Genomic DNA, 18872 nt, shown 5'->3' with positions numbered 1-18872 from the left:
TGTTGTTATAGTCATCTAAGATGAGATGATAAGAATGATAAGCACCTGAAAAACATAGCAATGCTGAAAATCAGACAAATCATAGAATCATAGAATAGTTAGGGTTGGAAAGGACCTTAAGATCATCTAGTTCCAACCCCCCTGCCATGGAAAGGGACAACTCACACTAAACCATGTCACCCAGGGCTCTGTCCAACCTGGCCTTGAACACCGCCAGGGATGGAGCATTCACAATAGCAAATTGTGTTTAGGAACATGTGTTTTCCAGGGCTGGGAGGTGGCAGTTTAATGCAGGCTTTCTCTGGCATGCTCTTGAAGCAGTCCCCTCTGCTCAATGGGACTGATGTTCACAGTGGATTTGAGATAGTTGTACATATGTTACTAGCGCTTGTTTGCTCTAGTGCATCTTCATAGAATCATAGAATCATAGAATAGTTAGAGTTGGAAAGGACCTTAAGATCATCTAGTTCCAACCCCCCTGCCATGGGCAGGGACACCTCACACTAAACCATGTCACCTAAGGCTCTGTCCAATCTGGCCTTGAACACGCCAGAGATGGAGCATTCACAACTTCCCTGGGCAACCCATTCCAGTGCCTCATCACCCTCACAGTAAAGGACTTCTTCCTTATATCCAATCTAAACCTCCCCTGTTTAAGTTTGAACCTGTTACCCCGTGTCCTGTCACTACAGTCCCTAATGAAGAGTGCCTCTCCAGCATCCCTATAGTCCCCCTTCAGATACTGGAAGGCTGCTATGAGGTCTCCACTAGGCCTTCTCTTCTCCAGGCTGAACAGCCCCAACTTTCTCAGTCTGCCTTCATATGGGAGGTGCTCCAGTCCCCTGATCATCCTCGTAGCCCTCCTGTGGACTTGTTCCAACAGTTTCACATCCTTTTTATGCTGAGAACACCAGAACTGCACACAATACTCCAGGTGAGGTCTCACAAGAGCAGAGTAGAGGGGCAGGATCACCTCCTTCGACCTCCTGGTCACACTCATTTTGATGCAGCCCAGGATACCGTTGGCTTTCTAGGCTGTGAGCGCACACTGCCTGCTCATGTTCATTTTCCCATCAACCAACACCCCCAAGTCCTTCTCTGCAGGGCTGCTCTGAATCTCTTCTTTGTCCAGCCTGTGGCTGTCCCTGGGACTGCTCCAACCCAGGTGCAGGACCTTGCACTTGGCATGGTTAAACTTCATAAGGTTGGCACATCAGCCCACCTCACAAGCGTGTTGAGGTCCCTCTGGATGGCATTCCTTCCCTCCAGGGTATCAGCTGAACCACACAGCTTGGTGTCATTGGCAAACTTGCTGAGGGCGCACTCAATCCCACTGTCCATGTCAGCGACGAAGATGTTAAACACGACCGGTCCCAACACCGATCACTGAGGGACACCACCTGCTACTGGTCTCCAGCTGGACATTGAGCCATTGACCACAACACTTTGCATGCGGCCATCCAGACAGTTCTTTATCCACTGAGTGGTCCATCTATCAAATTTATGTCTCTCCAATTTAAAGACAAGGATGTCGTGTGGGACAGTGTCGAACGCTTTACACAAGTCCAGGTAGATGACATCAACTGCTCTACCCCTGTCCATCAGTTCTGTAGCCCCATCATAGAAGGCCACCAAATTGGTCAGGCAGGATTTCCCCTTAGTGAAGCCATGCTGGCTGTCACCAAGCACCTTGTTGTTTTTCATGTGCCTTAGCATGCCTTCCAGGAGAATCTGCTCCAAGATTTTGCCAGGCACAGAGGTGAGACTGACTGGTCTACAGTTCTCTGGGTCATCCATTTTCCCCTTCTTGAAAATGGGGGTTATATTTCCCTTTTTCCAGTCGTTGGGAACTTCACCTGACTGCCATGATTTCTCAAATGTGATGGCCAGCGTCTTCGCAACTTCATTTGCCAGCTCCTTCAGGACCCGCGGATGGATTTCATCAGGACCCATGGATGTTCAGATTTTTAAGATGGTCTCGAACCAGATCCTCTCCTACAGTGAGCCCAAGGTCTTCATTCCCACAGTCCCTGCATCTGCCTTCAAAGACTTCGGTGGTGTGGTCAGAGCCTTTGCCAGTGATGACCAAGGCAAAGAAGTCATTCAGAACCTCAGACTTCTCCAAAGCCAGGGCAGCCAGTTCTCCCCTTTGTACTAATGTACAAAGGCCAGCACAAGCTGTTGGAGCTCTGCTAGTGCAGGAACTGGAGCTATGCTTGCCTAGAGATTTCCTACCACATTATAACAGAAGAAGCTGTCCAGATTACTCAAAAATGCTGGAAAAAGAGAAAACACCAATATTGCCAAAGGCCTCACAGCTCCACTAATGGATTCTGCATAATTCTCACACAAAATTCTGCAGAACTCACTTTCTATTACTATTACTTTGGTAAGATGAAATAAGGTGAGGAGAGGCAGAAATCACAACATAAGCAGTGAGTATTGCTAAGGAATAATTGCAGGTGAAAAGGATGAGGGAGTCCTGTATTTTTTAAGCAAACTTTCTTATATAAATTTTTTCATTGGGAAATGGAGATTTGAAAAAGGAGAACAGGAAATACTATTTCTAACATGTTTTCCTTTTAAGCATTTTTCCTACAGCATTCATTAGGCATTTTGACTACATAGCTAGATAGAGAAGAAATAATGGATTTCTTCAATTAAAAAAAATGAATAAAGTGGTAACACTTTGATTCTTTTTTCTTTACATTGACTGATGAAAATATTGAATGAGAACTCTGTCCCAGATAATCCCATCATATGAGAACATCTTACATTTTTATTGTGGTTATCTGTCTTCCTAATCTCCTTAATAAATGCTGATTTTCCATAATAAAAAAAAATATCATAGAATACTGAAGTAGAACAAATGCCTTATAGAAGGCAGCTGACACTAGTTAAAATTACTTCATTAAAAGGGGGTTGGAACCAGATGATCTTTAACTTGCAACTCAAACCATTCTGTGATTCTGTGACATCAAGAGCACTTGGCAAGATCTGTTGAAAAAAAAATAAAAAATTTGCACATCTAAAAAGCATTTTAAAAATAACTGTATGCTCCTACAGGCTTAGCTATGCATAAATACACGTATCCATATCAAACAACACAACTTCTGTGTATCAAAATGAATTAGCACAGATTTCTTCAATTTGCAAGGATCTGGAAGTACCAGATAGCTGGATTTTGCTGTAATCAGCTTCCCTTCCGGGCACTTGTCTAGTGAGAATCATCATCAGGGGCTTAAGTTTTCATACATGAATTCAGAACTTGGTATCTTACTCTATTTCGAAAAACATTCTTTCAGTAGAAATGCCAAATTAAATTTATGCTTCCTCGACACATACGTGAATATTTTACTTGTGAGCATTTGGTAGGTATGTTGATTCCTGAAATAATAATCTGGTATCATAAATACTTGCAAAAAGGCAGCATAAAATATGTTTACTTCGCCTGGTTTTTGTGTTTAACATTTCACAGTGACTACCTGAGGAGACTCAAATCAAGAACTTCAATGAAAGTATTTTCAGATGTGTCTCCTTAATTTCCAAATGTCACAGTTTTTTCCTTCAGAAAGAAAGCATTCTGATTTAGTCTTCTGTTTCCCCAATCTGCTGTGCTTTTCCAGATCTTTTGTTCAAATTCTACATTAAAAAAACACTGCACATTAAAACACATCCAATTTTAAGACTGCCAACACCAGAGTAACTTCTGCAGTTTAGTGCATATGAAAACAGACTAAAATCTAAAGCCTTTTGTAAATGTCATCCTAAGATTTCCTAACTGCATAATGGCACTCATTAAATAAAACCACCATCAAGTCAGATATGAAATGGATATAAAAGTTGTATTGTTGGGATGCTAAAATAGGTATGTCGATAAGAAGTTTAGTCCTGTATTCTTTCTCATCCTGATGAAGTAACTAAATATTAAGTATTTTCCTAGTTAGGTACTAATTGGGCACCTACCTTAGAAATACAAAAGCCACGATCTATGAAAGCTTTTCTCTGGAAAGGTAATTGGAAAATAAGCTTTGGTTCTAGCAGTGGTTTACATTATTTTCTTAAAACTCCATTTCTTTAAAGGAAAAAAAACTTGCTCATATGAAAACTACAATGTGTTCCATCACAGGCTGAAATGTAAAACAGTGATTCACCTCAGCTGTGTTTCATTACTCGGACTGGAGGGAAAGTATAAGGAAGGTAACTAAAGAGGGGGTTTTCCACCCTGAAGTATAAGGTACAGTCTTAAGACTTGAGAGATAATTAACCAAAGAGACTACACAACACTCTGAAAGGGAGTGCTATTATTTCTGTATTCCCTTAAAAATAAAGTTACCCTGAAACTGACTCCTCTGGACTTTTAGAAGGAAGATTTACTCCAGGTACCTCGGAGGAATAAAGAAGCTTGAAAGGGAAAGGATTACTGAATTCTAACTTCAGAAATCTCCCGCCCTGCCATAAGGATGTAATTCAAAAGACAAGTAATCAAAAAGAACTACACTGGAGGAAAATAAGGAAAAAAAAGAAAACCACTGACATCATCTCTGAGAAACTGCCTACCCAACTAAACTAGACCTCTGCTCTTCTATAGAGATCACATTTGAAAGAAATATTTATCAATTTTTAGTTCATTTTCTTAAATTACACACACTCTGTGTCTAACATGATCATTTCCTTTTCAAAAAATCCTTTATTTTCTGGACTATCAAAAATTAACCGAAAGCAGTAAATTCAGGAAAAATACAGATGAAGAAAACATATGCATTTTATATCCACGGACTTGCTAATATGTTTAAACACGCGTACTTTTTGTCATACATGCAGTGCAAGTAAAACTTGTTTACAGGGGTTAATCTTGATGATTTTGATATAAAATACAGCATAACCTCTGCTGTTATGGTCAATCTACCATACTCTGGTACACTTCCTTTTTCACTCTTAGTGCTTTGTACTGTGATACAGTATGTTTACTCACTAGAGATGACTATTTTAAAATGAGATGTGATACAAACACAAGAATATGAAATCACTGGGGTACAGACAGCATGCATTTAGAATGATTTTAGGGTCAACATTTAGCTAGCTGAGGGCATGGCTCCATGAGAAGGGGTGAAAGCAAACCACTGCCAGGGCTGGGCTGCAGCCCTAGGGCAAGGGAGAGGGTAGGTGCCCACTGCGTTGAAGGCAGAACACCCAGCTCAGCATGCAAACATGAACCTCTTCAGCCCAGCAGCTTATGTGATAGAGGACTTCAGAGGCCTGAAATAATTACTGTATATAGCATTTGCACATCCCTCTTCTTCAGAGCACAGTTATGACCTTTCTCCAAGACAGAAAGCAGATACAAAGTGGCCATCCCTCAAGCAATTATGCAGACAAGGAGCTATTGTAACCACTCTAATTGGATGAGGTTGTTTTCAGTAAGACACACAGACAGGGCTGGCAGAACAGCTGACAGGAGAAACAGAATGACGACAGAATATAATGCCTGCTGCCAAATGCCAAGTCATGAAAATCTCTCAGACAGATCTAGAACATAGCATCTTTTCTGAAACAAGGTAAGAGGAATTTGTATGCAGTCCTTGACTGAACTGTGTACCTTGGTGCAGGCAGCGATGCATGGAATTTGTGCTGATTTACAGATCCCTACCTGGCTGTCACCAAAACTGTCACTGCCTGCTTGCATTTCAAGTCATACATTCACAAACACAAACACTCTACATAGAATAGCTGGCCTGTCACAGAGGACCTGGACTATATCCTAATATTGGTCCAAGCAACTCAACAAATGTGATCTCATGGAATTAATTTAGGCATTTGTTTCAACTGAGTTCTTTTGTGCACTTCAGCTCTTCCACTTCAACAATTTGATTTTTTTATGTGTCTTCCCTGTCTTGCTCAAACTCACAAATATACTCTAGTTACAGCAAGGTACAGGTAAATAATTCTAGAGTCAGGCTATCACCGTATGTGTAAACACTGCTTTCCACACTGCAGAAGGGCTGCACCTCCTCCCCTCAACAAGCTGTACATTCCCTTGTCTTGCATTACTTTACAAAGCAAACATCTTGGTTGGGATAAAATAACAGATACCAGTACATTTCCTCTTTAGCCAAATTTGCATGTGAAACCACTATGCTCTTGAGATTGCATCAGAGAGCTTTTTCAAAGAGTGAACATTTCATTTTGAATTGTGGTACATTTGTTTTCAATTTATTGTTATTATTAAGAGGAAGGAGCTGCTTCTTTCCCAGGCATGAAACAATTATATTCATCTAAAAATGTCACGAAGACCAACATTTGTTAGTTGAAAATGAAAAGGAGAAAAACTAACCAGAAGGACGAGCAAGAAAGTTGCCAAGTGCTTTACCAAGCATGTGTTTATTTAAAACACTCACTGAGATTACTACTTTTTCTGACAACTTTTAAGAACATGCATGGGGATAGAGAAAGAAGATGGGTAGAAAAATCCTACCCTTCCAAAAAGTCTCAGGTACAGGCAATATTATGAGAGATACCCTTGGCATTATAATTCAGTGTCTGAAAAACCCAGATACAACTCCCTAAAGCTCCACATACTTCTCTGTTTCTACTGTCTCTAAAACAAGGAAAGCTTTCCATGAAAGCTTGAGTGGAAAACATATAGCTCTGGACATAAAAGGAGGAGACTTTTTTTTTGCATCTAACTCTCTTTTCTATAGAAGAACAGAATCTCAAACACAAAATAAACCAGGATAAAATAAGCATCTCAGTAAAAACAACACTAACTCTGTTGACACTGGTCTATCTCAATTTGCAGCATATGTTGTTAGATGAAATTCTTCTGCAGGTCTCAAAAAGTCATGAGCAGTTCTGCAAATAACTCCTCCTACACACTGCTCAAAAAAGTCCCAAACACCTGGCATAGACAGCTCACTGATGGCAGAGCAATAGCTCAAAGAAGATGAGAACAGTACATGCTGCTTTAGATGATCTTCTGGGATATTACATCCCATAGCACAATTAGACAGGAGCACAACCATATAAAGGAATAGTATCTAGTCTTGCCTAGAGATATTTCCATTTGACTTCTCTGAGCTGTTATTTGTATTTGTTATTTTTCATTTTCCCTCAATTTTCTAAACTGGCATCTATTGTATAAAGCAATTAAATGTTCCTACCAATATTGGGATGCTTCAAGAGGCGACAGATTCTAGCTTCTCTTTCCAGTTTCTGGTGATCTGCAACAAAGGAAAGCAAAAGAGTTGCTTTTATTATGAAGATTTACATAGTTCAATGTATTTGCTTTTCAGAAGCACAAAAAACCTTCAACCAAACAACATTGTTTCATGTGAACTTTAACATCCTTTATTTAGATCCATTAAGATTTAACATTCAAACCACTTGTAATATTGAATTAGGCTATGGCATCCAACCACTTTGATGGACTACCACAGGTAGTTCCATTAGAAAGTTCCCAATTTACCGGAGAGAACAGGAAATAGGCATGCCACAACCTGTAATTATCAGGTAATAAATCACATTACAACATGAATCAAAATAAGGACAACCTGCACCTCTTGCATTGCCTGAAATCCAATCTGCTAACTGCTTTAATGATACCTAGTGCACCAGGTATACAGTTCAACCTGAGGCAGCTGACCTGACAAATGCTAGCCCTCCTACCACTGCCACAGGATGCTACAGTAACTGCCAATAACTAATGACCAGCAGTTATTTTCCCAGCAGGGCTCATCACTCTCTCAGAATGATTATTCAGTAACCTGAAGATACCTGCACATGTAGGTCCTGATGTACCATCTGTTGGTGCCTCCTCTCCTGGACATTTGAGGTTTTTTTTAACCTTTGGGTAGAGAGCAGGCTTTAGGTCTGAACCTGTACACCACACAGCCCTAATGACACTTCTGGAGATGGAATACCACCTGCATCAATCTCCAGTTTACTTAAGCTATTTGTGATTTTTTTGGGTTTTTTTCCCCATGTTACACACTTGTATATTTGCTCCAAACACTACCATTTATAGCACTACTGCATTTTGGTTAACATTAAGTAATATAGTACTTGTTTTACATAATACACATGAGAGTTTTCAAGGGATTCATAAATTATTTATCCTGGAAATACCTGCAAGTCTTCAGGTATGTTAAAATGTCTAGTGTTAGGCAGTATAAAACACACACAGGTAAGCTGGCAACAAAATATGCCATTTGGAGATGATAAAAATAGCCAGCTACTGCCTCATGTAATCCTGTAACTTCAACAGACTTCCACTGCATACCTCCTCACTTTCTGCAGCATAATTTCAATGACTTCTAAGAACAAAGCTTTTGTCAAGAAGCAGAAAAACACCACAGATTCAATCTTATAATATTAGCTAAAATAACTTTTCAAAATTAGAAGATAAATAAACTGTAAAATGTTCTTGGAGATGAGGCTCTTTTGCTTTTAACTAGCTCCAATTTGATATTCAAGGATATTGTAATAACCAGTGCTTCATATGGACTCATACTTAAAACGTCACACAGATGATTTGGGTTGTGGTATCTATCTCTGCAATCCTAATTAACCTAACAACTAAAAGGGGAAATTCTTAACTGCCCTTCCACCCCATAAAAACAGTAGTCTGCACAGTAAACTCTGGGTGGAATAACCAGTATTTAGAGAATACAAGATTTTTAATCTACAAAAGAATATTAGACATCAGAATATGACAGCAAGAATGAAGAAATTACCTGGTTTTGTAATTTAACTCCTACAGATCTATTATGGTAACTGTTCTCTCTCATAATACCATCAGTGTAATTAGGTTATCTTTCCAAGTCAGTAAATCATAGATAAAACCTCTGAAAACCAATTTAACGTCAGCCTCTTGGACAAAAATCAGAATGGGCCTCAAGAGAAAACACACTGTAGATAACCCCCTCCTGAGTGCCTGAATACAGTAATGTGGTCCTGACATCCTGCTTTTAGCCAGTAGTTGACTCCACAAATTGCCTCAGCACTCCTCCTTTCACCCTTCTCTTCTGCCGGAAGCCCTTACGTTCCCTTTCAAGCCAACCACAATCCAGAAACTTCTCCTTCCCAAAACAGCCAAGAGGGGACAGGCAGATTTGCAGCCACATTTAAGTACAGGCACTTACCAGGCTCTGTGGAAAGTCCACTTCCAGCTCTGCTCTTCCCAATCCAGCATTGGGTGCTACTCCTTTTAGAGAATTTAATCTAAACATAGATCAGCAGAGTCACCCCGAAAGTGGGAAAATTCTAGGCAGATGGCTCTGTCAGCACAAGGGAGACAGAGCAGCACAGCATGACAAGGGTGGCATCACCAGTCCCTGCATAAAACACATGAGCTGTGCTGGGATCCATGACCACAACCAAGGCATCTTCCCACCAAAATTACTTCCATATCCCAGTTATTCTAGTAGTGATTACTATTGATTAACGTGGGATTGATTACTAACATTGATTACCAAGGACTGAACTGGGATCTTGAGTGCTGTTCTCCTACCACTGGCTGTGTCCATAAGCAGCTAGCCAGCTTCCGCTGCCTGTCTACACAGTGCACTGAACCATCTGACTGCAGGCACAACCTCCCAAGTGTGAGAATGACAGAAGTAAAATAACAAATGGCAACAATTCCAATCTTCTGGCATATCTGAGTGCTTATAAAAGCAATGATAGCTAGAGGAACATATCAAAGATTAACACACACACTAAGATGACATTTGACTCCTGTGTTTAAAAGTACATGGGAATAAAGGGACAAGCAGGGCAGGAAAATCTTAACCTTCTCCTACAGAAGATGTCTCTGGTGTAGCATACAGCCTTACATCAGAGAGACACTTTGCAGACAGCTCTGGGTCTGACACATTCTGACCCACCTCCTTAAAGCCAACCTCATACAAGTCAGGCTGAAGCGAGACAAGACTGACCTATTTTACATATATTTGGAAATTAAACTCTTAAATCACAGCAAATAGTGACAGAAGAGATATATTAAGTCTCCAGCTCTCCTGACAGATCTTGACTGTAACTGTCCTCAATTAATGAGCACTATTTTATTGGTAGTTCACACATCCAACTGTTTTGGGCACAGTAAGTACAGACTTAAGCACAATTAATGATGTCAACATAAGTCACCAAAAGACAGAAATGAATATGAATGCAAGAGGTGCTGTAAAAATGATAGCTGCTCAACCACAGCAACGCATTTTAAATCAGGACAATGTCAAGAAATAGGGGAGAGACACATTGTCTTCATCCACTAAATTCTGTGTGTTAAAACCAAGCAAATCTGTATTTGTGACATAAGCACTACCCTGCAGCTCCAGCAGACAGGATACTAGAAGAGGGGTGCCAAAGCCCTGTTCCAAGATGAACAGAGTACCAGGTTTCACACATAAACTGGCTGATGACTCACCAACATAGACCTGAAGTGTAAAGAAAAACACCAAAAAAAGCATGAAAACCATAACTGCATTGCTTACAGTCATATTGTTTTGTGGAAAATATAAGCAGCATTTGTGTAGGCCCTGCTCATGAATCAAGAGGGGATCTAACTAAAAGATCCACTGACTGCAAGAATAAAAAGGCAGCAAAAATTGTATTTGATCCGAATGTTAAGAAAATATCAAAATAACCTGGACACAGCTGTCAGCAACACTTAAATGCTATAATAACGGAAATATGAGGACATTGATAGAGAAATATATGAGGTAGAACTACATATAAAGGCACCTTATTTACTTTTACATTCTCTGAAATTAAGAGAGATTTCCAAAGTTGAATAACAATAAAGAAGGCACTGATTAAGTAGCAGAGATTAAGGCAAACATGGAGTTCTGCTGCTTTCGCAATTCCCTCTATAATAAAGGGGAAAACCAGTCACAATGCAAAATGTCAGCCTCTACAGGCAGAATTATAAGAAAAATAAATATAGAAACATATAACAAATGTACTTTCTCAGGAAAATCCAAGTACTTGGCTTCCACATTGCAAATCTAATGTAATACATTGACAAGAAAAATATACCAGTTTACTAGAAAAATAAGCACTATCTTGCAAACTGTTTGAAAAAACTGAGCCAAAGTAACAACTTCTGAAGGCAAGTAACATGCACCTGAAGCGTACTTAAATATCAGTTCATTAGAAGGGAACTCTTCAGTACATCTTCCCCTCTGTTAGGGATGTTATTCTCACCTATTTTTCATATAAATAGAACTCATAAAAAGCTAGCAGTTTTCATTCAAATCATGCCAATGATGACTTAATTTTTTAATACAGTATTATTTGCTAAAAGTTTCTAAGACTTTTTGAAGCCCACACAGATGTACAGCACAATTCACTTTGTTTTCTATATAATAACTATACTCTTTTAAATAAAGTAGGTGAACAAAAGAGATATACTATAACAAGACCTCAGTAGACATCACACATTGCCCAAAATCAACTTTGGAAAATACAGCTGTTTGGGTTGTAAAAAATATGTTGCAATTGAAATATAGTACTTTAACCCTTACATAAAATTATCGTGTGTCACAATATCTACATAGTAAGGTTAGTACTGAAAACACTAAGGAATGAACAAGTTTAGAAAAAGTTGTTTTGGATTACACCTCTCAGAATCAACAATATAGCACCACAGAATCCTAGAATGGTTTGGGTTGGAAAGGACCTTAAGATCATCTAGTTCCAATGCCCTGCTATGGGCAGGGATGCCTCATACCAGACCATCGCCCAAGGTTCTATCCAGCCTGGCCTTGAACACTGCCAGGGATGGAGCATTCACCACTTCTCTGGGTGACCTGTGTGCCTCACCACCCTCACAGTAAAGAAGTTCTGCCTTATATCAAACCTGAACTTCAGATATTAAGAAATTTAACAAGCTATTAAGCATCAGTTGATAAGGAAATTAAACTCAATCCTTACTGCAAAGCAGATAGTCAGATATATATGTTTAAAACAACTATAACAATGGTTTTTAAATAAAATATAAAAAGCATACTCCATCTTTAAAATAGCTAGCACTTCAAGTCTACAAAACACTTTTTAAATATGGAGGGGGGAAAAATCAAGAAAGTAAAATTCATTTGTTTTTCTATAATTTGTACTTCCCAATATTCCCATGAGAATTCTCTTTGAGGCCTCAAAGCCTATACCACTTGCATGAGAAAATTTGTCAGCTTAACCCTTCTCCGCATTTATTGTGTTGATCATTTTTTTAAGTAATTCTAAGTTTCATTAGTTCAGAACATAAAAAAAAAAAAATGTTTTCCAAATCCACAAGAGGAGCTCAGAGTTCTTCTATAAACTCAAACTCTTACAGAGGTTTTAAATCAATATTTTTAACTTCAGTAGCAGTAAGTCTGAAACACAAGCACACACATCTACAGTTACAGCATCTTAATGCCCCTCAGCTTGGCTGAAACTTAAATCATGGCTTGACCAATTACTGTGTTACCCACAGCACAGGGGAAGACGGTCTGAAACACAAACTAAACTAAGCTTGGTTTAGAAGAAAGATGGAAATACAGTCAGCATCTTGGAGGGGATGAAATAGCAAGCGACTACTTGTCATTTGTCTTGTCTGCCTCTGCTCTACCACCAGCACTACTTTAAAAGGGTCTTCTGTACTACCTCAAACTATAGTTATAGGATTACCCAGCATAGCTAGAAACCTGGAAGGTGTCACAGAGTCTTCTGTGAAGTCCCAGATATATCCTACATTGACTCTTCAGGAATAACACAGATACCACGAAGCACTTCATCTCAGATTTTGAATACAGACATTGAAATTGCTTTGCTATTAATTGCTATGCCACAGCTACTGAAGTGACACTATATACAATTAATTTCTTATACACTAGACATTCTCATTTAACTGTTACCATAGGACACCTAAGGGCACTCTGAAACTCCAGTGCTGGCAGGTACCACTTGAGTAAGGCAATCTGGAGCACTAACCCATACAAGGCACAGTGAATGCGGTATAAATGTTCCTCCTGCGCCAGCAGACAGACAGTAAATTAAACAAGGTGAAAAAAACAGATAAGTAAACACTACTTCACAATTTACTAGGTGAAATAAACTCTTTAGTGATGGAGCATAAACTAGACTACCAAATGTAGTGCTTGCATTTAACTGAAAACAACTTACCGAGTCCAAACCTGCAAGATTCTGTCAGCCCTTGGTTCCCACTGATGTCACAGATTTTAGTATCAACTGCATAAAAAATAAAGGTTATCTGCACATTCATGTGCCGAAGTACTTTGAAACAAAACCCACGAAACTGAACAATGTACTTAATTTATTCAACCACATAAATTCTTCTTGCATACTAAACTGCATACTGCTAACAGATGCTTCAGCTAGTACATTTATGTGAAGGAAATACATTTTCCTCAAATTAGTAAATTACTACCATTTTTTAGAGACAAAGCTTCACACTGCAAGGCCTGCCAATTAAGAGCGCCCAATGAAATGACTGCTACTCACACTTTCAGCTTACGGGTCAAGGCAAGAACATGTGCATTGTACCATATGCCCACAGTACTCAGGCAGAGGTAGCTGCCCCTATGGATACTGTTTCAGACTGTGCCATAAAGCAAGAGGATAATTCACAAAATGATCACATTCTAGTAAAAGGGTAAGCAACACACCATGATGGGATTGGGTAAATATTCAGCACTCATTTAGAGCCATGATAGTGTGCTCAAATAACAAATACTAAAGCCGAACATTTTCAGGTATGAAGTTAAGCTAAACTGTTATTGCATGATTTAAGAATAACTCTGTTGATTTAAAAGGCACACCTCATTTTTGTATATCACAATAAAACCATGTTACTCAGGATATGTTGCTGGATGCGCTGTAATATAAGAAGGCTACATCACTGAATCATCATTATGGTTATTACTGATTGCATTGTAATATTCCCAGATTTTCATCCCAGACTGAAACAGTATATTGACTGGTGCCAATTAGGTGGTACCTGGTGTCACATAAATTATAATAATGAGCTCCCTGCATTTACTTTCTTCAGTTGCTTGTTTCACAGTAGTTGTTATTATACCTAAGAAATGCTAAGAGAACAGAGGTACCTCACGCCATGTACATTGTACTATGAAAAAGCAAAAAAAAAAACATTAATTATTCCCTGGGTCAGGCATGTAAGTGGGCATCCAGAAGATGACAACTGCACTACCAAAAAAATAAGGTAATTCTTAGCATTGTTGGAGGAGCGTCAGAAATCTTCTGAATCGGTCTGCAGTAGGTGAGTTTCGGGGTGGGGTGGGGGGACCAAATGCACATTTAACCTCACGGGGTATCCAAGAAGACTACTCGTCTTTAAAGCCTGCATGTTTCTTCTACAAGTTTCAGGAAATACCACATTCCTTCCTTCCTCCACTCAGCTTATTTACAAGTGCTGCACATAAACATCTATTTCTGTTACCCTGTTTTAAGCCAGGTTTCAATTACTGGTGATCTGAAGGTGAATGTCAAAGGGCAGGTCAAATTGCAGCTTCCAGCACTGGGCTCCCAAACATCTGAATCGTAAGAAGGTGTTGCGTAAGAAGGTGTTGCCACCTCGCCAGGAGCTGAGGAGGAAGGTGTCCTGCCATGACCAGTACAGCCAGAGAAATTACCTAGCAGGCAGCAAAATCCCATGAACCCTGAGAAAGTTCATGATAGCCTCTAGCTTAAAATATTTATGCTACAACAGCAGCAGATGAAAAGCTCTAGAAAATAGAAATTCAATAGTAGGTCACTTACTAAAAAGCTATTTCCTCTCATTTTTGACAGTATATAATTCATCAGCTGAAACTGTGTTCACCTGCCAGTATGAAAGAGAATTTTTTTTTTTTCACTAAGAAGCCAAGCTTCAATGCTAAACATATAATAAAAAGGGAATGTTTAAGTACATTTATATACTTGCTTCCTTTGCTCTCATCTAATTACCTATACATAATTACAAAAAGGTCTCCTACACTGTCTACATAATAAACTGCAAGAAAATTAAATGAACAACACAAATAAGAAGCTCAAAAAGCAGCAAATACAGAAGCAGAATTTATAAATTCTACAGTAATTTTTGAAAGCAGGTCTCCATTTGTGAACTGTGGCAACTATCACAGCACCAACTCATTATCAAGACTGGAAAAAGATCACTGCCTGTGAAACACTGATAGAATCAGAAAGAACGTATTAGCGAGGATAACACTGGTTTATTAATGGAAAAAAACCTTGCAGCCAGCTACAAACAGCTTTTATACATAGTCAAGAGAAAGGAAGGTTTCTGTGAAACCTGAAACAGAATATGGATGTATAAAATTTGGGGTACTGACAGACTATATATGAATGTAATGCCTTGATTCTAATTCATATGACAATATTCTAATAGACCAAAATCTCGTACTACAATTTATGATGTCTGCATCAGAAATTTAGACTGTCTGGATGGAGTTTATATTGTGTAGGCAAGTAAAAAAACTGTTTAAGAAGCATCAAAATGTACTTTCTTACAAAAACTTACTATACCTATTTCTTGGATTAAGTCATATTTTATAATCAAAGAGGGTTGTAATTAATGTCTTCAGCATAGATGTCTTCTACTATGGTGTACCGATTTTAATCCAAAATGCTGATCCTGCATGATCACCCAAATTGAGCCTATCACTGTTGCAGAAATGTCTACCACTCACCATCTATCAATAAGGGTATCTAAAATGCAAACATCCCCAAAGCAAAGCCTCTTTCTTAGAATAATCTGTAATAACTTTTGTGTTTCCTGTTATTAGAGCTTGCACAGTTAACAATGTAGGCTCATCTCCCCTGTGCTTTCACATCTTTAAGCCACTTACACTGTCTGTACCCCCAGACAATGTCTTTTTTCCTCTCATATATTACTATTTCTCAATTACTATTCAGTGTCAGATGATGCATGTTTTCTCACATGGCTTGCTTAATCTGAGGATGGTCTCTACAAGCTGCTTCCTACTCTGTGAAATATAGTTCAACACTCTTCAGGTTTTCCCATGTTTTTCTTTAGACAGCTAAATGAAGAGAAAACAAGGAGCTCTAAGCCCCAAGAGGCTCTCCAGATGGCATTGCAACATGCCTTAACACCTACCCTAGACCACCTTGTCCTTCTTCCATTCTCCCATGGAGATGAGAAGAAAACTAGAGAAATTCTGGCAAGGGAATGCACTAGAAAACAGCTGTACTTTATTTCTAGTGTATTATTTTTACAAAACAAATCAAACAAGAGCAAAACCAAAAAAAAAATATTTTGCTCCCTCTCCTTCACAGAAAAACAAAGCTCCTATTAAAATGACACCTTGTGATATATTAAAATCTTTCTCCATGTTGTTTTTGTTTCTATTAGAATTTAAAACTTTATGGTTGGAGAATGTAACCTCTGGGCACCTAAAATCTCACCAGAATAAGCTCTTCTATCCTAACAGGAGAGATGAAGAGACTATTCCCTGAGATAAAAGGTGTTCGAAGCTTTTGAACCAAAAGCGTTTCAAGTGTCAGAGAGCTTCTGATCCTGTTTAGGAGATGAAGCCCTTGTCTAGAAACGTGAAGCCCTGCTCCACATAATCTCTATGCAATCCAGTTGCCAGGTAGAACCCAACCACCCAACCTTTCAGCAGTTTCTGGGCTCTGCAAAGACATACCTAACTCCTGGTAATATTTAGTCAGTTTTCATGGGTACAACATAGGTGCAAAGCACCAGAGGTCAGCTAACACCCTGTGTGTCAGGTCTGACAATATTCGTCATATCTAGCCCATTTGTAAGATGAAGGGTTTAGAACTTAAAGGTCTTCTCCGACCCAGTTGACTCTATGATTCTATGAACTGAAAACAGCTCAGTGAGTCTGTGAAGGTTTCACTAGGGAAAAAACCCTTTTCTCTGTGCTCCTCTATCATAGGAGCACCAAGGTTTTTTTTCTAACCTAAGTAAGAAAGAAAGGCACATAACCAAGCTGATGCTCTCCTATCCATAGATATTCCAAGCTATGCAACAAGGACACAGCTATGAAGCTCTTCCACCCCAGACCGCCAGCACATCTAGTGCTGCTACAGACTTCCAGGCCAGGACCTCTCCTACTTTGCACTGGTTCCCTGTATTCTTATGCTTTATTAATTCATTCAGAAGAATGTATCTTCCTGAAGCAGAAGTTCTGGGGCCAGTTCACAAGTTGCACTGACACCATGAAGTGCCAAGGCCATGCTGACACACAGGAAAAATCAGACTTGGAGCAATCCTACCCACTTCCCACAGCCATGGCAGAGCCTGGCCATACCTGGAAACAGTAGGCAAAGTATGCTTCCTATCTGCATCAGATACCTTTTTTAAACTCTGTCTGGACTAGTAATAAGTCCCTGGAAACCGTCCAGTTCTATTTGTTAGAAGTGATCATTTCCGTAAGTTCAAGTCATTAGTGGGTGTCCTGGTTTTGGCCGGGATGGAGTTAATTTTTTTCCTAGTAGCTGGTACAGTGCTGTGTTTTGGATTTGAGAACAATGTTGATCACACACCAAAGTTCTAGCTGTTGCTAAGCAGGGTTTACACAGAGCCAAGGACTTTTCAGCTTCTCACCTCACAGCAAGTAGGTGGGGACCACAAGAAGATGGGGGAAACACAGACAGAACAAATGACTCCAACTGACCCAAGGACTATCCCGTTCCATCCTGCATCATGCTCAGTATATAAATGCAGGGAAAGCTGACCAGGGCTGCTGCAGGGGAACTGGCTGGGCATCACTCGGTGGTAAGCAACTGCACTGTGCATCACTGGTTTTGTACATTCTAATTCTTTTATTATCATTATCATTATTATTATTTTTCCTTCCTTTTCTGTCCTGTTAAACCCATGAATTTTACTTTTTTCCTTTCTTCTTCTCCCCCATCCCACTGCAGGCAGGAGTCAGCAAGCCACTGTGAGGGTGTTTAGCTGCCTGCTGGGTTAAATTGTAACAGTGGGGACCAACGATATTGCTAAGCCCCTGACTGAGCTGATTCTGATGAAAGATAAATTTAAAGAACTTTAGCAATTTGCAGTCATTTTCAGACTCTAAGACACAAGAACCACATTTATTCATCTAACAGTTCATCACACAGCCCTCTGTATTGTCCATTAATGAGTGCATGCTACAGAAATGCTTGCAGATAAACCTTCCTTACCCTCTCCACTATGCTTAAAGAAGGTAAATGCTAAGGAATACGGTCCTTCAGTTCCCAAAACCACTTTTTCAAAATTAATGCCCTATCATTTACTCCCTGCTCCTGGGGAAGTATCTGCCAAGTCAGGCTTTACTTACTCCTCTCTTCCCACTATTTATAGCCAAGAAAGTGGGACATTCTTATAATAACCAGTTATAGACACTGTGAGTACTCCTCTGACCCACCCCTCCTCATGCCTCCTGAACAGAAGTTCATTGCTATAAAATCATCTTTTCCATGGATACCTGGGTCCACAATGGGCAAGAACATGCACCAACCAATAGCAGAGCCAACTCTTTTATTAGGCCATTGGTCAAAACATCAATGGTCCAGAAATCAGGGCACAGAAATCCACCTCCCATTACTTCTGTGGCTCTGTCTGCATACACACTTATATTCAATTGGGTTTCTAAATATCAAGAAAAAGCAGAAGATATTAATCCAAGATGCTTTGTGAAATAATCAATAAAAGCCACACCTGTTGATTTTCAAATTCTGCCCCAGGGCACTAAGAAAACAAAAAGACACATTTGTGCTCAGCTGCAAAGGCTACCAACAATAGCAGTTTGCAGTTGACTAATGCTCCTGCAGGGCTTTCTTCCACTTCCCTCCCACTTTCTGTGTTAATGTTTTAGCCTTCATGG

General features: G+C 39.5%; 1 protein-coding gene across 19 annotated transcripts in view; it reads right to left on the bottom strand.

The window, feature by feature from the left end:
• CAMK2D (calcium/calmodulin dependent protein kinase II delta) overlaps nucleotides 1-18872 on the bottom strand; it is a 167303-nt gene that overhangs the window by 96417 nt on the left and 52014 nt on the right. For all 19 annotated transcript variants that reach the window (XM_061443374.1, XM_061443392.1, XM_061443383.1 and 16 more), the window contains exon 3: nucleotides 7161-7220. In XM_061443374.1, the coding sequence (XP_061299358.1) occupies nucleotides 7161-7220 (60 nt within the window). The remainder of the gene's footprint in view (nucleotides 1-7160; nucleotides 7221-18872) is intronic.

Source organism: Pezoporus flaviventris, unplaced genomic scaffold (assembly GCF_033815535.1).
Source record: "Pezoporus flaviventris isolate CSIRO_AGI_PZ_B2104156 unplaced genomic scaffold, CSIRO_AGI_Pfla_v1 ptg000002l, whole genome shotgun sequence".
Taxonomy (NCBI): domain Eukaryota; kingdom Metazoa; phylum Chordata; class Aves; order Psittaciformes; family Psittacidae; genus Pezoporus; species Pezoporus flaviventris.
Note: the sequence above shows the minus strand (reverse complement) of the source record. Positions and strands in the feature narration are given on the sequence as shown.